Consider the following 23,243-nt stretch of genomic DNA (forward strand, 5'->3'; position numbering starts at 1 on the left):
CATGATAAAGTTTTACTTTATATCTTATGTGAGTGTGGTTTTTGTGAAGTGTGGCTTGAATTTCCTTCGTCCTTCCTTTCGCATGGGGCCAACTGGAAAAACAACAAAAAAGACGGAGAAATACGCTGGTGAAATTGAACTAGGCCTACTCTCATATCCCAGTGTGGACCTTTTTAAATATACATTTTCATTGGCACATGAATGATACAGGACTTGGAGCCGTGTTTCAGCAGCTGCACCGTAGAGATTAGAGCAAGAAATGTTATCCTAAGTGCAGGAAGGTAGTTGATAACATTTTGTCAGGTTAAAAACACAAGTTCCCTGATTACTAACCGCTTCCCCCACTTCATATAATGTCCCATAAAGACCATGTGACAGCTGAGACCTGTTTTGCTACACTGGCCTAAACTGCCTGTTACTCAAGCATGGATTAAGCCTGCTCGGAAGGGGCTCTCGCAATGAGAGGTGTCATAAGATTTTAGTGTCGGTGGATAACCCTCAAACATTTTCTGTAATTTCTTTACAATGGGCCCGATTCCGACTTAGGGAATTACGCCTTTCCTACACACTTCTCAGTAGTTGGTATTCAGACTTACATTAAGGTGCATAGTTAGCTTTGTAGGCGTGGTTCTCTTGTCTGCATGGAATAAATGTAATTCAACTGCTGAAACCATCCCACTTGCTGGCCAACATGAGTTTTCTGTACATTCTTAAGCCATCCCTTCAAATACGGGTACTTTTAATAAAAATGTTCTATTAATGCACGCTTAACTCTGGTCGGAATTGGGGCCAATGTAGGTTTGGGAAATGATTCAGCAGGCAAATGCCCCCCACCCCCAGATGCTCTGACTCCTGGTAGCTCGCCACACCACCCGAACACTCATCTTTCACTCCTCAATGGTCTGACTCATGTTCACTTACTCAGATGGAAAGGTTTGTTACACCAGAAATGTAAGCATTAAGTCAGCAGTGTGGATTGCACAGATACAGTGCTGTGAAAAAGTAGCCCCCTTAACTTCCATTATCAAAAATATGCAAAAATAGAATCAAATAATTTGTCACGCAATGGTATCAACAAATAAAAAAATCTTTCCCTTAAGATATCATTACAGCTTGGGCTTTTCTCATTTAACACAGACTTTACTGTGATGCAAGCCTGGGGTATCAACCGCAAGAACATTTCACACACATGTCATAAGTCCCTTTGATTTCACATACAGTGAGCTCCAAAAGTATTGGGACAGTGACACATTTGTTGTTTTGGCCCTGTACTCCAGCACTTTGGATATTGGAGACACTTTTATTGTACATAAAAATTGAATATATTTCAAACACTTCTACATTAATGTGGATTACGGATAGTTCTGAATGAATTGTGAATAATGATGAGTGAGAAAGATACTGACGCACAAATATCATAGCTCATAATTCTACAATGTAGAAAATAGTAAAAATAAATAAAAACCCTGCAATGTCCAAACTTTTAACTGGTACTGTATATATTTACAACTATCATGCTGTTAGCATGAAACTTAAAAGTTAAGAAAAAAATTATAAATTTCTAAAAACGTAAGTGTTTTTGCAATATACTATACATTCAGATTGTCACAAAATATTTCAAACATCTGCAAAGTTCCATATTGGAAAACAGAGCATGATTATAAAATACATAAAGGCCAATTCCTCCAGATAAATCCTTAACTCAACACAAGTGCAGTTCCTTCAACTTCTACAGCGTTCTGTTTTTTGACCAGTTGATTGTGAAAGTAACAAAGGAAATGGCTCGGTCACTTGACTGTTGACTGTCATGAACTATTCTTGAGGTAGCGTGGGTGTAAGGAAGACCAAAGTGCAAGTGCAGACATGTGCAAGTCAAGTCCGCTCGGTCATAGGGCTGGGGTGAGAACCCACAGAGCTGATTCTAGCAGAGCAAAGTCAGGACCAGTGTTAGTACCAGACCCAGACAACCGAAGCGGGGAGAGGCCAGGCCTGTGGCCCCACTGTCTAGCTGTAACTGGTATTGCACCAGGGTCCTGTGGTAGCCCCTCTCCTCAGACACACAGCTGTATGTCCCCTGCTGCTCAGGGCCCATGCTCTCTATTAGCAGGAGACACTGGTGCTCTGACCCTGTGGAGATACACGGTGTTGCTGTGGTGTTGCCATGGTGCCTCCAGCTGTACTCAGCGTGGCTGGACAAGGTTGGGCAATTGAGGAAGTACTTTGAAGATTGAGGAATTCTGATTCCATCTGCAGCGCCAACTGATGACCTTGGAAAGTAAACTAAGAGCAAAACATTGCTTTTAGACCTCCATAGCTAACCATTGTGGATGGTGTCCATCCTTTATTATAGTAAATGGTCATAATACGTGGTTTTGTATTTATACTAGGATGGCTGTAACACACTACACACCTTTACTTGCAGTAACTCCTCTGGATATGTTGCTGCATACCTGATGGTTCCCGTTCTCCACATCCTGAATTGTCTTACTGTAAAAAGACAAGCACATATGAGTTAAGGAGTCTCAACAAGCAACTCAACCAAAAAATAGTGAATGTCTCTTTTCTCTCAGAGGTTCCTCATTCCGGTCTATGGTATAGTAGGGTGTCTACCTTGTGGTAGGCAGAGTGATAGTTATTTAAAACTGCAGAGCTGAACTGAAACCACGGTGCAGAGAGCGTTTGACTACACGACAGGTAGTGTGTTAGTGTGTAGTATCGTGTGTGTGTGTGTGTGTGTAGCATGTGTGCATGTGTGGGGGGAGTGTAGAGGAGGAAGTGTAGTATACGTTTAACAGCAGGTGGGGATCAGAGTGAGCAATTGAGAACTAACATTTTCCACTGACACACACTGCAGACAGACTTGTATGTTACGTTTAATCAAATGAAGTATATTGTGTTTGTTTTCATGGCCTCATCTGACACCACATTTGTTTGAACTATATTTTGTTTGTTTTCGTGGCCTCATCTGACACCACATTTGTTTGAACAAGGGCCATGTGTGTTTACATCATTCTGGAAAAACTGTCTCTGGCCATGTTGAGCTGAACTGATGGAAAATAAGGTCTAGCATAATCACCAAACTAACGCACCACTCTATATTTGCATTTTTGACAACCACCAAGTGTTCAAAACTAACTATAAGGCTCACAGGAAACCACAGAGAGGAAAGCAATATGTCGGTAACCATTAATGAGAAATCTATTTTCAAATCACCATTAAATATCTATACAGCAGATGCTATAAGCTGAAAGCAGGCTGTGCTTGGTCTCACTTTGTAGCTGTGGTGCAGTGATTGCCGTCCCAGCCGCAGTAAGGGTCTCTGGCCAGGACACAGTCTTCACACTGGGCTCCATACTGCTCACAGCTGTCCAGGTCAATCTGAACCAGCTCTCTGCTGGAGCCCAGATACAGCTTCCCCTGGAACACAACACCACAAAAACATTAGTACTCAAAAGGGTTCTACCTAGAACCTAAAAAGGTTCTTCGGTTGTCCCCATCGGATAACCCTTTTTGGTTACAGGTAGAACCCTTTTGAGTTCCATGTAAAACCCTTTACAAAGAGAGTTCTACATGGAACCCAAAAGAGTTCTACCTGGAACCAAAAAGGGTTCATTGTAGGAAATACTGGAACAATGACTTGACTGCAAAAGAAAGTTACCGGCTTACAATTAGAACACCACTTCTTCTACAATATTATTATAGAGATATAAATATAGTTATGGTTGAATTTGTCCCTGTCTTTTTATTTTTTTTATTTCACCTTTATTTAACCAGGTAGGTAAGTTGAGAACAAGTTCTCATTTGCAATTGCGACCTGGCCAAGATAAAGCACAGCAAATCGACACATACAACAACACAGAGTTACACATGGAATAAACAAAACATACAGTCAATAATACAGTAGAAAGAAAGAAAACAAAAAGTCTATATAGAGTGAGTGCAAATGAGGTAAGATAAGGGAGTTAAGGGAATAAATAGGCCATGGTGGCGAAGTAATTACAATATAGCAATTAAACACTGGAATGGTAGATGTGCAGAAGATGAATGTGCAAGTAGAGATACTGGGGTGCAAAGGAGCAAGATAAATAAATAAATACAGTATGGGGAGGAGGTAGATAGATGGGCTGTTTACAGATGGGCTTTGTACAGGTGCAGTGATATGTGAGCTGCTCTGACAGCTGGTGCTTAAAGCTAGTGAGGGAGATATGGGTCTCCAGCTTCAGTGATTTTTGCAGTTCGTTCCAGTCATTGGCAGCAGACAACTGGAAGGAAAGGCAACCAAAGGAGGAATTGGCTTTGGTGGTGACCAATGAGATATACCTGCTGGAGTGGGTGCTGCTATGGTGACCAGTGAGCTGAGATAAGGCGGGGCTTTACCTAGCAGAGACTTGTAGATGACCTGGAGCCAGTGGGTTTGGCGACGAGTATGAAGCGAGGGCCAACCAACGAGAGCGTACAGGTCGCAGTGGTGGGTAGTGTATGGGACTTTGGTGACAAAACGGATGGCACTGTGATAGACTGCATCCAATTTGTTGAGTAGAGTGTTGGAGGCTATTTTATAGATGACATCGCCGAAGTCGAGGATCGGTAGGATGGTCAGTTTTACGAGGGTATGTTTGGCAGCATGAGTGAAGCATGCTTTGTTGCGATATAGGAAGCCGATTCTAGATTTAATTTTGGATTGGAGATGCTTCATGTGAGTCTGGAAGGAGAGTTTACAGTCTAGCCAGACACCTAGGTATTTGTAGTTGTCCACGTATTCTAAGTCGGAGCCGTCCAGAGTAGTGATGCTGGACGGGCGAGCAGGTGCGGGCAGTGATCGATTGAATAGCATGCATTCAGTTTTACTTGCATTTAAGAGCAGTTGGAGGCCACGGAAGGAGAGTTGTATGGCATTGAAGCTCGTCTGGAGGTTAATTAACACTGTGTCCAAAAAGGGGCCAGAAGTATACAGAATGGTGTCGTCTGCGTAGAGGTGGATCAGAGAATCACCAGCAGCAACAGCGACATCATTGATGTATACAGAGAAGAGAGTCGGCCCGAGAATTGAACCCTGTGGCACCCCCATAGAGACTGCCAGAGGTCCGGAAAACAGGCCCTCCGATTTGACACACTGAACTCTATCAGAGATGTAGTTGATAAACCAGGCGAGGCAATCATTTGAGAAACCAAGGCTGTCGAGTCTGCCAATAAGAATGTGGTGATTGACAGAGTCGAAAGCCTTGGCCAGGTCGATGAATACGGCTACACAGTAATGTCTCTTATCGATGGCGGTTATGATGTCGTTTAGGACCTTGAGCGTGGCTGAGGTGCATCCATGACCAGCTCTGAAACCAGATTGCATAGCGGAGAAGATACGGTGGGATTCGAAATGGTCGATAATCTGTTTGTTAACCTGGCTTTCGAAGACCTTAAAAAGACAGGGTAGGATAGATATAGGTCTGTAGCAGTTTGGGTCTAGAGTGTCACCCCCTTTGAAGAGGGGGATGACCGCGGCAGCTTTCTTTGGGAATCTCAGACGATACGAAAGAGAGATTGAACAGGCTAGTAATAGGGGTTGCAACAATTTCGGCAGATAATTTTAGAAAGAGAGGGTCCATATTGTCTAGCCCGGCTGATGTGTAGGGGTCCAGGTTTTGCAGCTCTGTCAGAACATCAGCTATCTGGATTTGGGTGAAAGAGAAATGGTGGGGGCTTTGGCGGGTTGCTGTGGAGGGTGCCGGGCAGTTTACCGGGGTAGGGGTAGCCAGGTGGAAAGCATGGCCAGCCGTAGAGAAATGCTTATTGAAATTCTCAATTATTGTGGATTTACCGGTGGTAACAGTGTTTCCTAGCCTCAGAGCAGTGGGCAGCTGGGAGGAGGTGTTCTTATTCTCCATGGACTTTACAGTGTCCCAGAACCTTTTTGAGTTTGTACTGCAGGATGCAAATTTATGTTTGAAAAGCTAGCCTTAGCTTTCCTAACTGCCTGTGTATATTTGTTCCTAACTTCCCTGAAAAGTTGCATATCACGGCGGCTATTCGATGCTAATGCAGAACGCCACAGGATGTTTTTGTGCTGGTCAAGGGCAGACAGGTCTGGAGTGAACCAAGGACTATATCTATTGCTAGTTCTTGTCACGCCCTGGCCTTAGTATTCTTTGTTTTCTTTATTATTTTAGTTAGGTCAGGGTGTGACATGGGGTATGTTTGTGTTTTGGGTGTTTATTATGGTAAAGGGGGTGTTGGTTTTAGTGTATGGGTTTGTGTTGAGTGTATGTGTCTAGGATTGTTTATGGTTGAGTGTAGGTGTTTAGGAAAGTCTATGGTTGCCTGATTTGGTTCTCAATCAGAGACAGCTGGTTATTGTTGTCTCTGATTGGGAGCCATATTTAAGGTAGCCATAGGCTTTAGGTGTTTGTGGGTATTTGTCTATGTTGAACGTTTGTAGCATGTGTGTGTGCACTACGTTTATAGCTTCACGGTCGTTTGTTGTTTTTGTATAGTTGGTAATAGTGTTTCGTTTCATGTTCATCTTCGTAGAAAAAATAAAAGAAGATGGCTTATTTTCCACATGCTGCGTTTTGGTCCGTCTCTCCTCCACACGATCGTGACAGAATTACCCACCAACGGATCAAGCAGCGTGATCAGCGGCAACAGGAGCAACGCAAGGAGGAATGGCAATGGGAGCGTAATCTGGACTACACTACGTGGGAGGAGATTGACAGGTGGGCGATCGACCCAGGGCGAATGCCGGAGCCCGCCTGGGATTCTCTGGCGCAGTGCGAGGAGGGATACCGGCGAATGGAGGCAGCTAAACGACGCGGTAGGAAGCCTGTGAGTCAGCCCCAAAAATGTCTTGGGGGGTGGCTTAAAGGGTGTGTGGCGAAGTCAGGTAGGAGACCTGCGCATACTCCCTGTACTTACCGTGGAGAGCGAGAGTACGGGCAGACACCGTGTTACGCAGTAGAGCGCACGGTGTCTCCTGTACGTGTGCATAGCCCAGTGCGGGTTATTCCACCTCCCCGCACTGGTAGGGCTAGATTGAGCATTGAGCCAAGTGCCATGAAGCCGGCTCTACCTATCTGGCCACCAGTGCGTCTCCTCGGGCCGGCTTACATGGCACCAGCCTTACGCATGGTGTCCCCGGTTCGCCTACATAGCCCGGTGCGGGTTATTCCACCTCCCCGCACTGGTCGGGCGACGGGGAGCATTCAACCAGGTAAGGTTGGGCAGGCTCGGTGCTCAAGGGAGCCAGTACGCCTGCACAGTCCGGTATTTCCGGCGCCACCTCCCCGCCCCAGTCCTGTTCCACCAGTGCCAACACCACGCACCAGGCTTCCAGTGTGTCTCCAGAGCCCTGTTCCTCCTCCACGCACTCGTCCAATGGTGCGTGTCTCCAGCCCATTACCACCAGTGCCTACACCACGCACCAAGCCTCCTGTGCGTTTCCAGGGTCCAATATGCCCTGTTGCTGCTCCCCACACTAGCCTTGAAGTGCGTGTCCCCAGCCCGGTACCACCAGTGCCGGCACCACGCACTAGGCCTAATGTGCGTATCCAGGGTCCAGTATGCCCTGTTCCTTCTCCCCGCACTAGCCTGAAGGTGCGTGTCCTTAGCCCGGTGCCTCCAGTTCCGGCACCACGCACCAGGTCTACAGTGCGCCTTATCCGGTCAGAGCCATCCGTCTCTCCAGCGCCATCTGAGCCATCCGTCTCTCCAGCGCCATCTGAGCCATCCGTCTCTCCAGCGCCATCTGAGCCATCCGTCTCCCCAGCGCCATCTGAGCCATCCGTCTCCCCAGCGCCATCTGAGCCATCCGTCTCCCCAGCGCCATCTGAGCCATCCGTCTCCCCAGCGCCATCTGAGCCATCCGTCTCCCCAGCGCCATCTGAGCCATCCGTCTGCCCAGTGCCATTAGAGCCGCCCGTCTGTCCCGAGCCGTCAGAGCCGATCGTCAGTCAGGAGCCGCTAGAGCCATTCGTCAGTCAGGATCTGCCAGAGCCGCCAACCAGACAGGATCTGCCAGAGCCGCCAACCAGACAGGATCTGCCAGAGCCGCCAACCAGACAGGATCTGCCAGAGCCGCCAACCAGACAGGATCTGCCAGAGCCGCCAACCAGACAGGATCTGCCAGAGCCGCCAGCCAGCCATGAGCGTCCAGAGCCGTCAGCCAGCCATGAGCGTCCAGAGCCGTCAGCCAGCCATGAGCGTCCAGAGCCGTCAGCCAGCCATGAGCGTCCAGAGCCGTCAGCCAGCCATGAGCGTCCAGAGCCGTCAGCCAGCCATGAGCGTCCAGAGCCGTCAGCCAGCCATGAGCGTCCAGAGCCGTCAGCCAGCCATGAGCAGCCAGATCCGTCAGCCAGCCATGAGCCGTACAGCCAGGATCCGCCAGAGCCGTCCAGCCAGGATCCGTTCCTCAGTCCGGAGCTGCCCCTTAGCCTGGTGCTGCCCCTTAGCCTGGTGCTGCCCCTTATCCTGGTGCTGCCCCTTATCCTGGTACTGCCCCTTATCCTGGTGCTGTCCCTTATCCTGGTGCTGCCCCTTATCCTGGTGCTGCCCCTTATCCTGGTGCTGCCCCTTATCCTGGTGCTGCCCCTTATCCTGGTGCTGCCCCTTAGTCCGGTACTGCCCCTTAGTCCGGTGCTGCCCCTTAGTCCGGTGCTGCCTCTTAGTCCGGTGCTGCCCCTTATTCCAGTGGGTTTAAGAAAGCGGGTAGTGACTATGGTGGGGTGGGGACCACGACCAGTGCCGGAGCCGCCGCCGTGGACGGACGCCCACCCAGACCCTCCCCTAGACTATGTGCTGGTGCGCCCGGAGTTCGCACCTTAAGGGGGGGGTTATGTCACGCCCTGGCCTTAGTATTCTTTGTTTTCTTTATTATTTTAGTTAGGTCAGGGTGTGACATGGGGTATGTTTGTGTTTTGGGTGTTTATTATGGTAAAGGGGGTGTTGGTTTTAGTGTATGGGTTTGTGTTGAGTGTATGTGTCTAGGATTGTCTATGGTTGAGTGTAGGTGTTTAGGAAAGTCTATGGTTGCCTGATTTGGTTCTCAATCAGAGACAGCTGGTTATTGTTGTCTCTGATTGGGAGCCATATTTAAGGTAGCCATAGGCTTTAGGTGTTTGTGGGTATTTGTCTATGTTGAACGTTTGTAGCCTGTGTGTGTGCACTACGTTTATAGCTTCACGGTCGTTTGTTGTTTTTGTATAGTTGGTAATAGTGTTTCGTTTCATGTTCATCTTCGTAGAAAAAATAAAAGAAGATGGCTTATTTTCCACATGCTGCGTTTTGGTCCGTCTCTCCTCCACGCGATCGTGACAGTTCTACATTTTTTGAATGGGGCATGCTTATTTAAGATGGTGAAGAAGGCACTTTTAAAGAATAACCAGGCATCATCTACTGACGGGATGAGGTCAATGTCATTCCAGGATACCCGGGCCAGGTCGATTAGAAAGGCTTGCTCGCAGAAGTGTTTTAGGGAGCGTTTGACAGTGATGAGGGGTGGTTGTTTGGTCGCAGACCCATTACGGATGCATGCAATGAGGCAGTGATCGCTGAGATCTTGATTGAAAACAGCAGAGGTGTATTTGGAGGGCAAGTTAGTTAGGATGATATCTATGAGGGTGCCCATGTTTACGGATTTGGGGTTGTACCTGGTAGGTTCATTAATCATTTGTGTGAGATTGAGGGCATCAAGCTTAGATTGTAGGATGGCCGGGGTGTTAAGCATGTCCCAGTTTAAGTCACCTAGTAGCACGAGCTCAGAAGATAGATGGGGTGCAATCAATTCAAATATGGTATCGAGGGCACAGCTGGGGACAGAGGGTGGTCTATTGAAAGCGGCAAAAGTGAGAGACTTGTTTCTGGAAAGGTGAATTTTTAGAAGTAGAAGCTCGAATTGTTTGGGTACAGGCTTGGATAGTAATACAGAACTCTGCAGGCTATCTCTGCAGTAGATTGCTACACCACCCCTTTTGGCAGTTCTATCTGGGAGGGAAATGTTATAGTTAAGGATGGAGATTTCAGGGTTTTTGGTGGTTTTCCTAAGCCAGGATTCAGACACGGCTAAGACATCCGGGTTGGCAGAGTGTGCTAAAGCAGTAAGTAAAAAAAATTTAGGGAGTAGGCTTCTAATGTTAACATGCATGAAACTAAGGCTTTTACGGTTACAGTAGTCAACAAATGAGAGCATCTGGGGAGTGGGAGTGGAGCTAGGCACTGCAGGACCTGGATTAACCTCTACATCACCAGAGGAACAGAGGAGAAGTAGGATAAGGGTACGGCTAAAGGCTATATGAACTGGCTGTCTAGCACGTTCGGAACAGAGAGTTAAAGGAGCAGGTTTCTGGGCACAATAGCATAGATTCAAGGCATAGTGTACAGACAAAGGTAAGGTAGGATGTGAGTACATTGGAGGTAAACCTAGGCATTGAGTAATGATGAGAGAGATATAGTCTCTAGAGACATTTAAACCAGGTGATGTCATCGCATATGTAGGAGGTGGAACAACATGGATACAGTGAAATAAGACAGTAATCACTAACCAGGACAGTAATGGACGAGGCATATTGATATTAGAGAGAGGCATGCGTAGCCAAGTGAACATATGGGTCCAGTGAGTGGTTGGGCTGACTGGGGACACGGCGATTCAGACAGTTATCAGGCCGATGCTAACAAGCTAACAGTTAGTAGGCCGGGGCTAAACACGCTAGAAGTTAGCAGAATGGCCTTTGGGGGACGTCGCGATGGTGGTCTGTTTTTTCTTCGTGCGGTGACGTCGATAGACCAGTCGTGGATTAGTAGGTTTTCAAGTAGCTCTAGGTAGCTAGCAGGCCGTGGTTAGCAGAATGGGCCTTCAGCGGACGTCGCACCTGAGGGGCCTGTTGGAATCCTCGGGCAGATTATGTCGGTATTCCAGTCATAGAGGATCGGCGGGGTTCTGTGCCCCGTACCGGCAGTAGAAGGGGTCCGGATATTGTAGCCCAGGAGTGGGCTTCGGTGGTAGCACAGGAGCCCTAGCCAGGCTAGCTTCAGGCTAATTGGTGCTTGCTCCGGGATGGAAACGCTAGCCAGGAATAGTCACCCGGGATTGCGGTTAGCTAGTTGCGAAGATCCAGATGAAAATGTTCAGAGTTTGCGGTAGGAATCCGGGGATATGAAGAGAAAAAACATTTTAAAAATTAAATAGGTCCGTTATGCTCTGGTTTGAGTCACGTTGTTCGAACTGGCAGAGCTTTCCCGAGCTAAAGGTTAGCTGATGACCGCTAGCAATGGTTTGCTGACTGATAGCTGGTAACTAGTTAGCTAGCTAGCTTCAGTTGAAGGATTCTGAAGTAAATAGAAATACTTTAGAGAAAAAAAACAGATCCACGCCACATTGGGTGAGGCGGGTTGCAGGAGAGTATTTAGAAGTTGAGGTTTAGGAAAATATTCTTAAAAGATATGCGAAGAAAAAGATGCAAAAAGATATATTCAAGGGACACGACAGGACAAAGACGTCTGACTGCTACACCATCTTGGATTGTTGTCTATTGTCCCTCTCATCCCGTTCAGACCTCTGGGGCGTATTGTGTTCGGATTTTGGAAGCCACCTTCCAATGTGGGCGCATTGGAGATGGATATAACGTTAGCAACAGCCTACAACATTCTGTGTATTTGAAAAATGCATGTGATTTCAAACCTGTGGCCAATACTTATTATCCAACTAAATCCACAAATTATACACAGATGGAATGCATTTTAAGGACAGCAACATCTGCAGTTCAATCATCAAATGTTCAGCCGTGATCAAATAACTGATCCACATGTTAAAACATGGTTTAAAAGGGATCTCTTTGACTCTGTCTATTCCACTCCATGTCTCATTACTACATTGCTACCACTGTTGGATCTCAATGGGGAGGTTTCGGTGTGGGCTGTGTTCCTTGACTCACCGTGGAGGAGTGCAACATCATACTGAGGATGTGTGCTATGTAGTTAAAAGGTTGTAACTCAGCGATGACGAAGACCTGACCATCCCTCTCCAGAATCTTATGAATCCCTCCATTCTCTAGTGTACGCACACACACACACACACACACACACACACACACACACACACACACACACACACACACACACACACACACACACACACACACACACACACACACACACACACACACACACACACACACACACACACACACACACAGACAGTGTCAAACAGCAGTCATTCATCATTGAGGATATGAGTGAGAGTCAAACATTACAACAAAAAAAGTGTGTAAGAAATGTCAACACAGTCATTTAAGCATAACACACACACAATAGTTCATGTTTCATCATAATGTTGAGACATCCTCCAGTCATATTACACCACTCACAGTACAGATGCAGATGCATGCTGGGCCATATTTATGAGTATCTATGACTATTGCTACAGTAATGCATCTGATACTGTACTTAAATTACATTCATCAGTCTCATGTCAGGGTTGTACGTCTCTGACACACCCTACAAACTGTTTTGCAAGCATTCATCTCAAGTTAGGGTTGATTGCATAAGTCTATGTGTGCAATGATAGGAAATGAACTGCGGCTTGGCAAAGACTCCCAGCACAGTGTGATAAGAGTATACTTCCGCTTAGTTCTCTTTTTTAAACTTCAAAATAAACTGTTGACAGGCCTTTTCTACACCTTACAAAAGATCAGCGTGAAAATAAAGTGTCACTTTACACCCTGTTGTACCATATATGGTCAATAGTATTTCAACCTTCTGAAAGCCTCTGTCTCTTGAAACTGGTGTGAGTATAAGATGGAAACTTTCTCATCTCATCCACATGCTCCTTATCATCACTTGCTGCAGGGTCATATGAGGTCTATGTTAAAGGTCTCCAAACATAACATTCCCGTCATTCCTTTCAGACTGATCATTTATGATTCATCGTCTAGAGATCAAAACTTCTCACCTAAAGACAGAAACAGGACATTCCCTTTGCCTTGGACGCTGTCCACACAGATGTGGTCGTAATACTGGTGAGTGACCAGGAGAGGCCCACTGATGACCCACTCCTCCATCTCTGAAAACCCGTCCACCATCTTCAGGACTTCCACGGGGAGTTTAGTACTGTCTTTCACACACTACAAGAGGATGGACACGTATGTATACTTCAACATACAAAGACATACACAGAATACAGTCCAATATTGTAGACATACAGAGTAAAGGAGTAGCGCTGACCAGAAAGTCATATTGTCATATTTCGCCACAGAGTATATTGTTGAGCATACCTCCCCAGGTCGTGGGCTTGGAACGGACTCCGTGTGTCCCTTGAAGTTGGAGGTTTTAAAGATGTGGTCAATATCTGCTATGGTGTAGACACATACAGCACTCATACCCCTAGGGATAGACACAGAGCTCAGCAAGTTTCAACTATCCACTGCAACTTCATGTCATAAACTGTACTACGAGTCCCTGCTACCAGCTCCTGTTGTGTTGTTATTGCTGATTTGTGTATGTTACTAAGGTCCATTCTGATCTATCTACAGTATGTCGTCCTACCAGCCATTCCTGAAGAGTGCATAGACCCTGGTATCCTGCCACCTTTCTGCCAGAACAGTGTTCACGTCCACTAGCTGGGTGAAGGACAGCCTGCTGCCATGTTCTCCACAGAAGAGCCTGGCACTCAGCTTGGAGGTCCACGTGAACTGCAGATAGCCCTTAGGTCCTCCACGATCGGCCTGGAACACACATGCAACCACAGACATGCTAAGATAATCACAGTGGGCAGTGCACACACCACTCAAGGAGACCCCGATGGAATTAGTCTTAATTAAGGGCTTAAATGGGCAGAAATGGAGTGGTACCACATATGAAAGATCTACAAATATTTTCTGAACTAAACTGCAACACTGGTGATTACATACAGTGCAGGCATGATTCATGTTCTACAGTATGTAGTGCTTACCAGTGGAGGCTGCTGGGGAGAACGGCTCATAATAATGGCCAGAACGGAGCAAATGGAATGGCATTAAAACACCTGGAAACCACGTGTTTGATATATTTAATAGCATTCCACTGATTCCACTGCAGTTATTACCACGAGCCTGTCCTCCCCAATTAAGGTGCCACCAACCTCCTGTGGTGCTTACCATGCAGACTTGAGCAACCCGGGGAACCCAGAGATCAGAGTCTAAACTCGGGTCTCGGATCTTCTCTATGTAGAAAGCATATAGTTTGTCCTGCAGACGATCCTCTCTCTGCCCGCTAGCCACCAAACTCACATATCTCTGTTCTAAGGAAAAGAACAGGAGGAATAATGACGGTCCATGGACAGTCTGATCAGATATACAGTACTACGCAAAACAATGTCAGGCCATGTCTTGTTCTTTCGCCCTGTTCCATACCTGTTTTACTGTTTGTCCATATCCTGTTCTCCCCAAACCTGTTGATCCCCACGGAACCCTCTGTGCCTGAGTGAGTGATGTAGAACTCCTCTACCTCAGAAGAACCTGGAGACACAACACATTAGCTCAATAACCACTCATGAACATTAGGTCTTATTATAGAGTAATGTTTTCCAATTAGACATTTTCCTCACCAATGAGGAGCGACGGCTCTCTTTCATTTATGTGTTGACCAATGTCTTGGATGCCCTTGGATGGAGTGCAGATAAACGGGTCGTCTGATGGGTTCTACAGTGGAATCGTTTTGTGTTAACACGCCAATGGCAAAATGGTACCATGAAAAGTAATGTATACTTATATAATGAAAAGTATGTCCCATACCATGTAACAGCACAATGTGTGTTGTTGTCCATTGGTTCCACACAGGAACAGTTGGTTTGGATCTTTAGTCATGTGTAAAACAGTGATGTTATAGTGACAGTCCTGAAGGACAAAACAGAACCGTGTTACATGGTTGTATGCAAAATATTCTATGTGCAACTTTAGTAATGAACTGTACTGTCTCATCTTTTCACTGGTGATGTGGGATCATTACTTCTACAACCCTCTCCAAACACAGGACTCTATAAAGGCAATCATTAAAAATATTGTACAGGTACAGATGTAGGATCTTCATTTGAGCCAGTTTAATAGAGCAGGAAAATACTCATGCAGCAACAGGACATGTGAATTATTATGTGGATAATAATTCATGGACATTTTTTGTAGGCGTTGATACATTTTTCGTTAGGGTAAATCAAGTGACATTTTAAAGTGGAAATTACAAACTTTAAAAGCCTTTTTAAACCTTGAATATACCACAAGTTTGCATGTCCTGCTGTGCAGCAACGACATATTGATAAAAGTAAGATCCTACATCTGTACATGTAGCGTACTGTTAGGTTCTAATTATCAGAGTAAGAACTCGACGGACACTACGAAAGCTTAAACCAAGTTCATTCTTCCCAAAGGATCGAACATCTGAATCGACAAAGACAAGGTTACAATAGTGGTAGTATATGTACCCCACTTTGGGTGGAGTCTCCTCCTTCTCGCTAAACATTGCATCTTTATTGCTAGGCAGGAAACTAAGTAATACTGGCAATAAACGGTTCCTTTTCCCTTAATGTGAACGGACCTTGACCCTCCTATCCACGTCTCTCTCCCCTTGTCAGTACTGCCACATGTGACTGTTTTCCCTGCACTCAGCCCCTCCCAAGCTTAATTACACCCACCATAACACTTCCTCCTACAGACATCTCCTGGTGTAAACTCTGGGCTATGGCACCCCTCATGTCTCTATTAGGACTAATGATTAATAATAGTTAAAGCGCACAAATCCAAACCCATCAGTACAATGTTCAATACATCCATTTCAACGTAATCTAGTCTACAGCATGTAAGAGGGGAATGACTGTTTAACTAAATATTTACTCAATCAATAACCCTCCCTCTGTTATTACCATCAATTACATTACAGCAACTGTATTGGACAATCCTACTTAGAGCACAACCTGAATAGAGCTAAATCAATATAAAGCAACACAATACACAAGTAAGGTTTGCAGTAAGGGTATGTAACTCAGTCATACTACCATTCTAGAGGTCTTAGAACTGTGGAAGTTTGCCTGGAACAGGCTTATGTGGCCTGTAGCATATACTATGTTGTCATGAGGGCCATGCAGGAGCTCTATATGGCTGTTATTCCCAGACAGGTGGATTCTTAGGAAGCTCACATCTGAGGACACAGAGATATAAATCATTAAGAAAACATATGACTGGACATGTGTTCATGCAAAAAATGTGCTCATTGAGATTACACTCTGGAACTTCTGGAACTAGGATAACTTCTTGGAAACCATGATTGATCCCATTCCATAGCTTTCACCTGGTCAGTCTATGTCATGGAAAGAGCAGGTGTTCCTAACGTTTTGTACACACAGTGTATATTGATATTGTCAGAGTTAAATAAAAGAAGGTACCCAGTGACCAAATTTGAATAGGGTGAATGTTTCACGTTGTGCCAGATGAGTTTATCCTTCTAACTTTACCGTAGCAGAGCATATTTCCATAATGTGGGTATAGGCTAGAGGTCGACCGATTATGATTTTTCAACCGATACCGATTATTGGAGGACCAAAAAAAGCCGATACCGATTAATCGGACGGTTTTCTTTTATTATTTATTTATTTATTTGTAATAATGACAATTACAACAATACTGAATGAACACTTTTATTTTAACTTAATATAATACATCAATCAAATCAATTTAGCCTCAAATAAATAATGAAACATGTTCAAATTGGTTTAAATAATGCAAAGGTATGAAATATGGTTCATGTTCTTGTACTTTTGGAGAAGCGCAAAAATGATCCTACTCTCTTTCATTTCTCTCGGAACGGTGCTATGCCAGAATGTGGACAGCCAGAGCCCGGCACGGTATACCTCAGTCCAGGTATAGCATGCATCGTTGTACATCTAATCATCACGAAATGATGAAAGGTGAATCGAGAAGATTGAAATACTGTTCGTTTTTAATTAAACTGCCATTATCGTCAGCATGCTAGGCGAGGTAATGCTAAAGCTACCTATTGGATTCAACAACACTTCCGGTAGCTACTCACTCCAACTCTAGGCGTTGCATTTTTATGACATTTCTTTCATTGTATTCACAGGAATGTTCCTGTATTGATGTGTAATGTTGTTATTATTGTTGCAATCATTTATTTTTTATGGAATCCAATGGGCTAGCCTAGCATGCTGGCGAAAACTGCAGTTTAATTCAAAACAAGCAGTATATAAATATTCTCGATTCAGGATGATTATGAGTACAACGACATATTCCATCCCTGGATTGAGGTATGTTTCCACATTCCGGCAAAGCACCACAGAGTTTCTAAACCCAGAGACGCAACATTACGAGACTTCTGGGAACGCTTGCGAAACAGACCAAGCAGACCAGGCCGGGGTTTGGGGTTTGAGAAGTAAATGAGAAGTGAAATGTCTTTAAGTAGTTTAATATGTTATTACTCCAACCTTGTGAAAGTGACAAAATTACACATTTTTAAACAACTTCATATCGAAGGAGTGCATTTGATTTGATGGCCTGCACACGACCTTTAGACCCAATGATGTGTTTCTACGCATGAGCTTAGCTAGCCAACGTCGCCATGACATCGCCTACAAGTGTGATCGGGGGTTTCTATTGGAGAAGCAGTTCCTGCCTATCTTCAGACAGTACTATCACAGACTGAACAATGAGACAGATATTTCACTGGATGTATAAATGTGAAGCATCCGCTTGGCGTTTCAACTGGTAGTCAGAGGAAGCCCAGTTGCCTGCAGTGTGGGAAGATGGAACAAGATGGATTTTGGCCGACATTCTGCTAATTTTGTCATCGATGAAACATTTGATCTCAATACAATTTTCTGTTCACAAAACTACAATCTGTTATGAACAGAGTGGACAAAGTTTTGTATTTTTTTATTTGATCTTTATTTAACTAGGCAAGTCAGTTAAGAACAAATTCTTATTTACAAAATGGCCTACACCGGCCAAACCTGAACGACGCTGGGCCAATTGTGCGCTGCCCTATGGGACTCCCAATCATGGCTGGTTGTGATACAGCCTGGAATCGAACCAAGGTGTCTATATTGACGCCTCAAGCATTGAGATGTAGTGCCTTAGACCGCTGCGCCACCACTCGGGAGCCCAAATTATACTTTACTCATTGCCAAAGTTGAAACAATTGTGTTTATTTTTAAAAGGAGTGCAAAGGCAAATTGAGTTACTCTTCACAGAGTAGGCGTTCCCTAATGGAAATATGCACATGCATGCTAGAACACGCCAATAGGATCTCGCTAGCTCGTGCTTTGCTCTGCCCACCTCCATGCTTGTTCTGCCCACTATGACTCATTTGTTCCCATTTGAAACAACGGTCTGTGGTCTATCTTGGTACTATACTGTCTTTGCAACGTGGTCTCAGAGCATTTCATATTATTCTGTACGTAAATCTGAGACACTCCATTCAGTATATGTTACATTTCGTATGGCATGTATTAATTTTCGTATGATACGTTACGAATTGCAATTGTACAATATGTTACAAACTGCAATTCGTCCAAAATGTTACGAATTTGCAAAATGTACAATTTCTTATGAATTTCTAAATGTATGATATGTTACAAATTCCAATTTGTAGTGGCTAATGTTATCTAGGGGTGACTAGGTAGAAGAGCCCCACCTGTTTTGAGCACCACATTTTTAGCAACAAAAAAAATATTATTTATTTATATTAAATCATTGAGTCAATAAAGCCTCCATACAAACATGGTCTCTTTTTTGCTTTCTTGAGTAAGGCAGCTCCAAAATGCAGATGTTTCAGCCCATTACCAACGCTCCGTTAAATACAGAGCGTTGGTAATGTTCTCTAATTGCGCCGTGATTGGCTCAGTGTTCTGTCACGCATGGGGACACTAGGTCACTGCCAAATCTAAGGGTAGAGCTCTAAAATTCAAGCCCCCTGGGTACTGCAATAGAGTTACATTAGAAGTGCCCATCCAAGAATGTTCAAGGTCATTGGCCACAGATACAATTACATCATATCACGTTATATATACATTAACTTTGATTGGACTGATCATGTCAACATCATACTTTCAGAATCTTAGCTAGCAGTCATCATCATGAATCAAAGTGACAACCTACTAGTAAAATCCTTTTTAATCCTTGTCATATGAAGATAAATAATGAAGAGAAATTATAGATAAAATGTATCTGTGCTCATCGGCCATTGGACATATACATTACACAAGAAGTTGTAAATCGCAAATTCAACACTGAGTGGTTTGGAAGGAATCAGTGGCTAACTGCAAGCATTGCAAAGCAATCACTGGCCTGCTATTCAGTGGAGTGTCTGTGTGGTCTCAATTCTCAGTTTAAGGTTCTCTTTTCCAAGCTTAAAATGATAAACATTCAACATCGGCCATGCTGTCAAACCAACATGATTTCTGGAGCGCTCAAAACAACTGTTAACTCAGAACTGGGAAATCTGACTTCAGTGAGTTCAAGACAACTGGGAACTCAGGAAAAAACGAGCTCCGACTGGGAAAATACGTTTTGAGTATCTATATGAGTATAAGTATCTATATCCATAGTAAAACGAGTACTATATCGACATAACCTGAAAGGCCGCTCAGCAAGGAAGAAGCCACTGCTCCAAAACCGCCATAAAAAAGCCAGACTACGGTTTGCAACTGCACATGGGGACAAAGATCGTACTTTTTGGAGAAATGTCCTCTGGTCTGATGAAACAAAATTTTTAACTGTTTGGCCATAATGACCATCTTTATGTTTGAAGGAAAAAGGGGGAGGCTTGCAAGCCGAAGAACACCCTCCCAACCGTGAAGCACGGGGGTGGCAGTATTATGTTGTGGGAGTGCTTTGCTGCAGGAGGGACTGGTGCACTTCACAAAATAGATGGCATCATGAGGGAGGGAAATTATGTAGATATATTGAAGCAACATCTCAAGACATCAGTCAGGAAGTTAAAGCTTGGTCGCAAATGGTTCTTCCAAATGGACAATGACCCCAAGTATACTTCCAAAGTTGTGGCAATATGGCTTAAGGAAAACAAAGTCAAGGTATTGGAGTGGCCATCACAAAGCCCTGACATCAATCCCATAGAAAATTTGTGGGCAGAACTGAAAAATAGTGTGCAAGCAAGGAGGCCTATAAACCTGACTCAGTTACACCAGCTCTGTCAGGAGGAATGGGCCAAAGATTAACCCAACTTATTGTGGGAAGCTTGTGGAAGGCTACATGAAACGTTTGACCCAAGTTAAACAATTTAAAGTCAATGCTAGCAAATACTAATTGAGTGTATGTAAACTTCTGACCAACTAGGAATGTGATGAAAGAAATAAAAGCTGAAATAAATAATTGTCTCTGCTATTATTCTGACATTTCACATTCTTAAAATAAAGTGGTGATCCTAACTGACCTAAGACAGAGAATTTTTACTAGGATTAAATGTCAGAAATTGTGAAAAACTGAGTTTAAATGTATTTGGCTAATGTGTATGTAAACTTCCGACTTCAACTGTATGTATACTGCAGCTACAAAACTAATACTAAGTGTATGTGGTGTAGTAAACTGTTAGTAGCCCATGTGCCTTACGCTAATAACTTGGTCTATTTTCACCTCTTAATTTTGCCTACTGTTCTGATTTGGTGGTGCACATGTAGCCTATAACCTGTTTCAGAGAAATGTAATTATTGAATATTGTAAGAGCTTTCATTGTCTGCTAATATGCACCCTTTATTTATCCTACGGTTCTGACTTGGTGTACAGGGAGAACACTTTAAGAACGGCCCATGTTCTGAATTCTGTCGCTGTACATGTAAAAAGTGCTGAACAAATAGTTATATTGACTACGTCCGTCCTAGCTCGCTCATTAATGTCTTAATCGAAATTACGGATGCCTTATGCCATTATTTGTACATCTCAATTGTCAGTAAAAAACACATTTGTTTAAGCAAGTCAACCATATCAGCTAGGTTTTTTTAAAGGCAGTAAATGAGGCAGTAAATCAGTAAATTATGAACTGTTTCGCTGCCAGACAAGGTTTCGCTGATAGCCAGGTGTAGCAGTGGGAAGGTGTTTGTACTGCTGTTGGGACTCTGCTGTTGGGACAGCTTTATGTAGGCCCTAACAGTTTGTGGGCAACATTTGTCAATGTTATACTTTTTTTTTTTACATTTAAGTCATTTAGCAGACGCTCTTATCCAGAGCGACTTACAAATTGGAAAGTTCATACATATTCATCCTGGTCCCCCCATGGGGAATGAACCCACAACCCTGGCGTTGCAAGCGCCATGCTCTACCAACTGAGCCACTACTTTTATAGTGCAATAATGTATTGTTTAGTGTTGTGTTGTGTTGTGTTGTGTAGTGGCTTTGCTGGCATTCATCCACCCAATCTTTTTTGTTTTTTGCCCCACCAAGATGTACATGCTAAAATCCAGTGGTGGTAAAAAATACCCAAATGTCATACTTGAGTAAAAGTAAAGATACCTTAATAGAAAATGTCTGTCTTCACTATTATTCTAAAATGTAGAAAATAGTCAAACTAAAGAAAAACCCTGGAATGAATAGGTGTATCCAAACATTTGACTGGTACTGTACTTACTTATCAAAAGTAACTGTAGTTGCTCAAATATACTTAACTATCAAAAGGAAAAGGAAAAGTTTCAATAATAAAAAAAATCCTTATATTAAGCAAACCAGAAGGAACAATTTTTTACAGATAGCCAGGGTCACTAAACCAACACTCAGACATTGTTTACAAACAAAACAATTGTGTTTAGTGAGTCCGCCAGATCAGAGGCAGTAGGGATGACCAGGGATGTTCTCTTGATAAGTGTGTGAATTTGAGCATTCAAAATGTAACGAGTACTTTTGGGTGTCAGGGGAAATGTATAGAGTAAAAAGTACCACATTTTCTTTAGGAATGTAGTGAAGAAAAATTTGTCAAAAATATAAATAGTAAAGTAAAGTACACATTCCCCAAAAAACGACTTAAGTACTGTAAAGTATTTTTTTCTTAAGTACTTTACGCCCTGCTAAAATCGCCACTGGTCTTGTGTAAACATACCAAACATATATAACGTAGTAATTTGAATGTCTCAGATTTACTTTTAATATGTTACGTCTGGTCTATGAGAACAGTCTGGTATTTAATAACACAGTTCAAAAATCAAGAAAGAAAGAGCACTCAAAGAGTGTCGGGTCCTTTTGGTTATTGTGGACTCGATACTTTTCCTCCAGATATTTTAGTATTGAATATAAATCGACTCCTAATAGGCCTAATCATTTAACCCCTGCTGTCATCATTCAAGCATTGTACTATTGATTTAAAATAAAAAGCTTAATTTACCTTTGTCTGTCAATGTCACTCTCGGTTTGTGGGTAAAGTCCAAAGCTTTCACCGGAAAAAATAGTCCTAAAAGGACGGCAAAGAGCGCGAGCAGACTCATGCTTTTCTGAGTCTTGGCTCTCGGCAATTAATTACTTCAAACTGTAGTAGCGTTATTTTAGCATACCACACAAGGGTGAGGTCTATACAGTCTGGTCTTCCATTTAGTCTTGTCTTCAATCTTCAATCAAGTACAGTAGCTTAATTGTTCTGTAGTGAGACAGACTCCACTCAGTAATATTTTTAATAGACTACGCACTTGATTTGTCTCTTCCGTCACGCAAAGCGTGTATGTAGTCTAAATTCAGAGAAGGCGAGACTAGTCTAGACTAAACAGTAGCCTCTCTCTTCCGACCCAGGTGTAAAACATTAATTTCATTGGGGAAAATCTTATCAAGTTTAAAAAGGGTCCGTCCCTTTTTGAAATTTTCTCCTAAAATGACATACCCAAATCTAACTGCCTGTAACTCCGGACCTGAAGCAAGGATATGCATATTCTTGATACCATTTGAAAGGAAACACTTTGAAGTTTGTGGAAATGTTAAATTCATGTCGGAGAATATAACACATTATATCTGGTAAAACATAATACAAAGAAAAAAACATGTTTTTTTGTATTTTTTTGTACCATCATCTTTGAAATGCAAGAGAAAGGCCATAATGTATTATTCCAGCCCAGGCGCAATTTATATTTTGGCCACTAGATGGCAGCAGTGTATGTGCAAAGTTTTAGACTGATCCAATGAACCATTGTATTTTTGTTCAAAATATTGTGTCAAGACTCCCCAAATGTACCTAATTGGTTTATTAATACATTTTCAAGTTCATAACTGTGCACTCTCCTCAAACAATAGCAT

At 43.6% G+C, this 23,243-nt stretch overlaps 1 protein-coding gene across 3 annotated transcripts; it reads right to left on the bottom strand.

The window, feature by feature from the left end:
* Window positions 1-1,776: 1,776 nt before the first annotated feature.
* LOC139576015 (semaphorin-7A-like) lies at window positions 1,777-22,868 on the bottom strand. 3 transcript variants are annotated; one of them, XM_071401600.1, is made up of 14 exons: window positions 22,348-22,868; window positions 16,004-16,146; window positions 14,945-14,992; window positions 14,751-14,852; window positions 14,564-14,657; window positions 14,370-14,474; window positions 14,115-14,257; window positions 13,525-13,703; window positions 13,254-13,362; window positions 12,932-13,103; window positions 11,916-12,031; window positions 3,272-3,417; window positions 2,411-2,487; window positions 1,777-2,280 (listed from the first exon to the last, which is right to left on the bottom strand). In XM_071401600.1, exons 1-14 carry the CDS (start codon window positions 22,445-22,447, stop codon window positions 1,922-1,924), a joined length of 1,893 nt encoding a protein of 630 aa, XP_071257701.1. In that variant the 5' UTR covers window positions 22,448-22,868; the 3' UTR covers window positions 1,777-1,921. The 3 variants fall into 3 exon arrangements, 2 of the variants coding, with proteins under 2 accessions (XP_071257701.1, XP_071257702.1); XM_071401601.1 differs by lacking the exon at window positions 14,945-14,992 and having other exon boundaries at window positions 22,348-22,595; XR_011675048.1 differs by lacking the exon at window positions 1,777-2,280 and having other exon boundaries at window positions 3,214-3,417.
* Between the last annotated feature and the right edge of the window lie 375 nt (window positions 22,869-23,243).

The sequence above is a fragment of the Salvelinus alpinus genome, chromosome 5 (assembly GCF_045679555.1).
Source record: "Salvelinus alpinus chromosome 5, SLU_Salpinus.1, whole genome shotgun sequence".
NCBI classification, from domain to species: Eukaryota; Metazoa; Chordata; class Actinopteri; order Salmoniformes; family Salmonidae; genus Salvelinus; species Salvelinus alpinus.

Coding starts and splice junctions, on each gene's coding strand:
- LOC139576015 (XM_071401600.1), bottom strand. CDS start 22,447: ATGAGTCTGCTCGCGCTCTTTGCCGTCCTTTTAGGACTATTTTTTCCG. Junction 14,658..14,750: donor ACACATTGTGCTGTTACATG/GTATGGGACATA, acceptor ATTCCACTGTAG/AACCCATCAGACGACCCGTT. Junction 2,488..3,271: donor CACTGCACCACAGCTACAAA/GTGAGACCAAGC, acceptor GTCTTTTTACAG/TAAGACAATTCAGGATGTGG.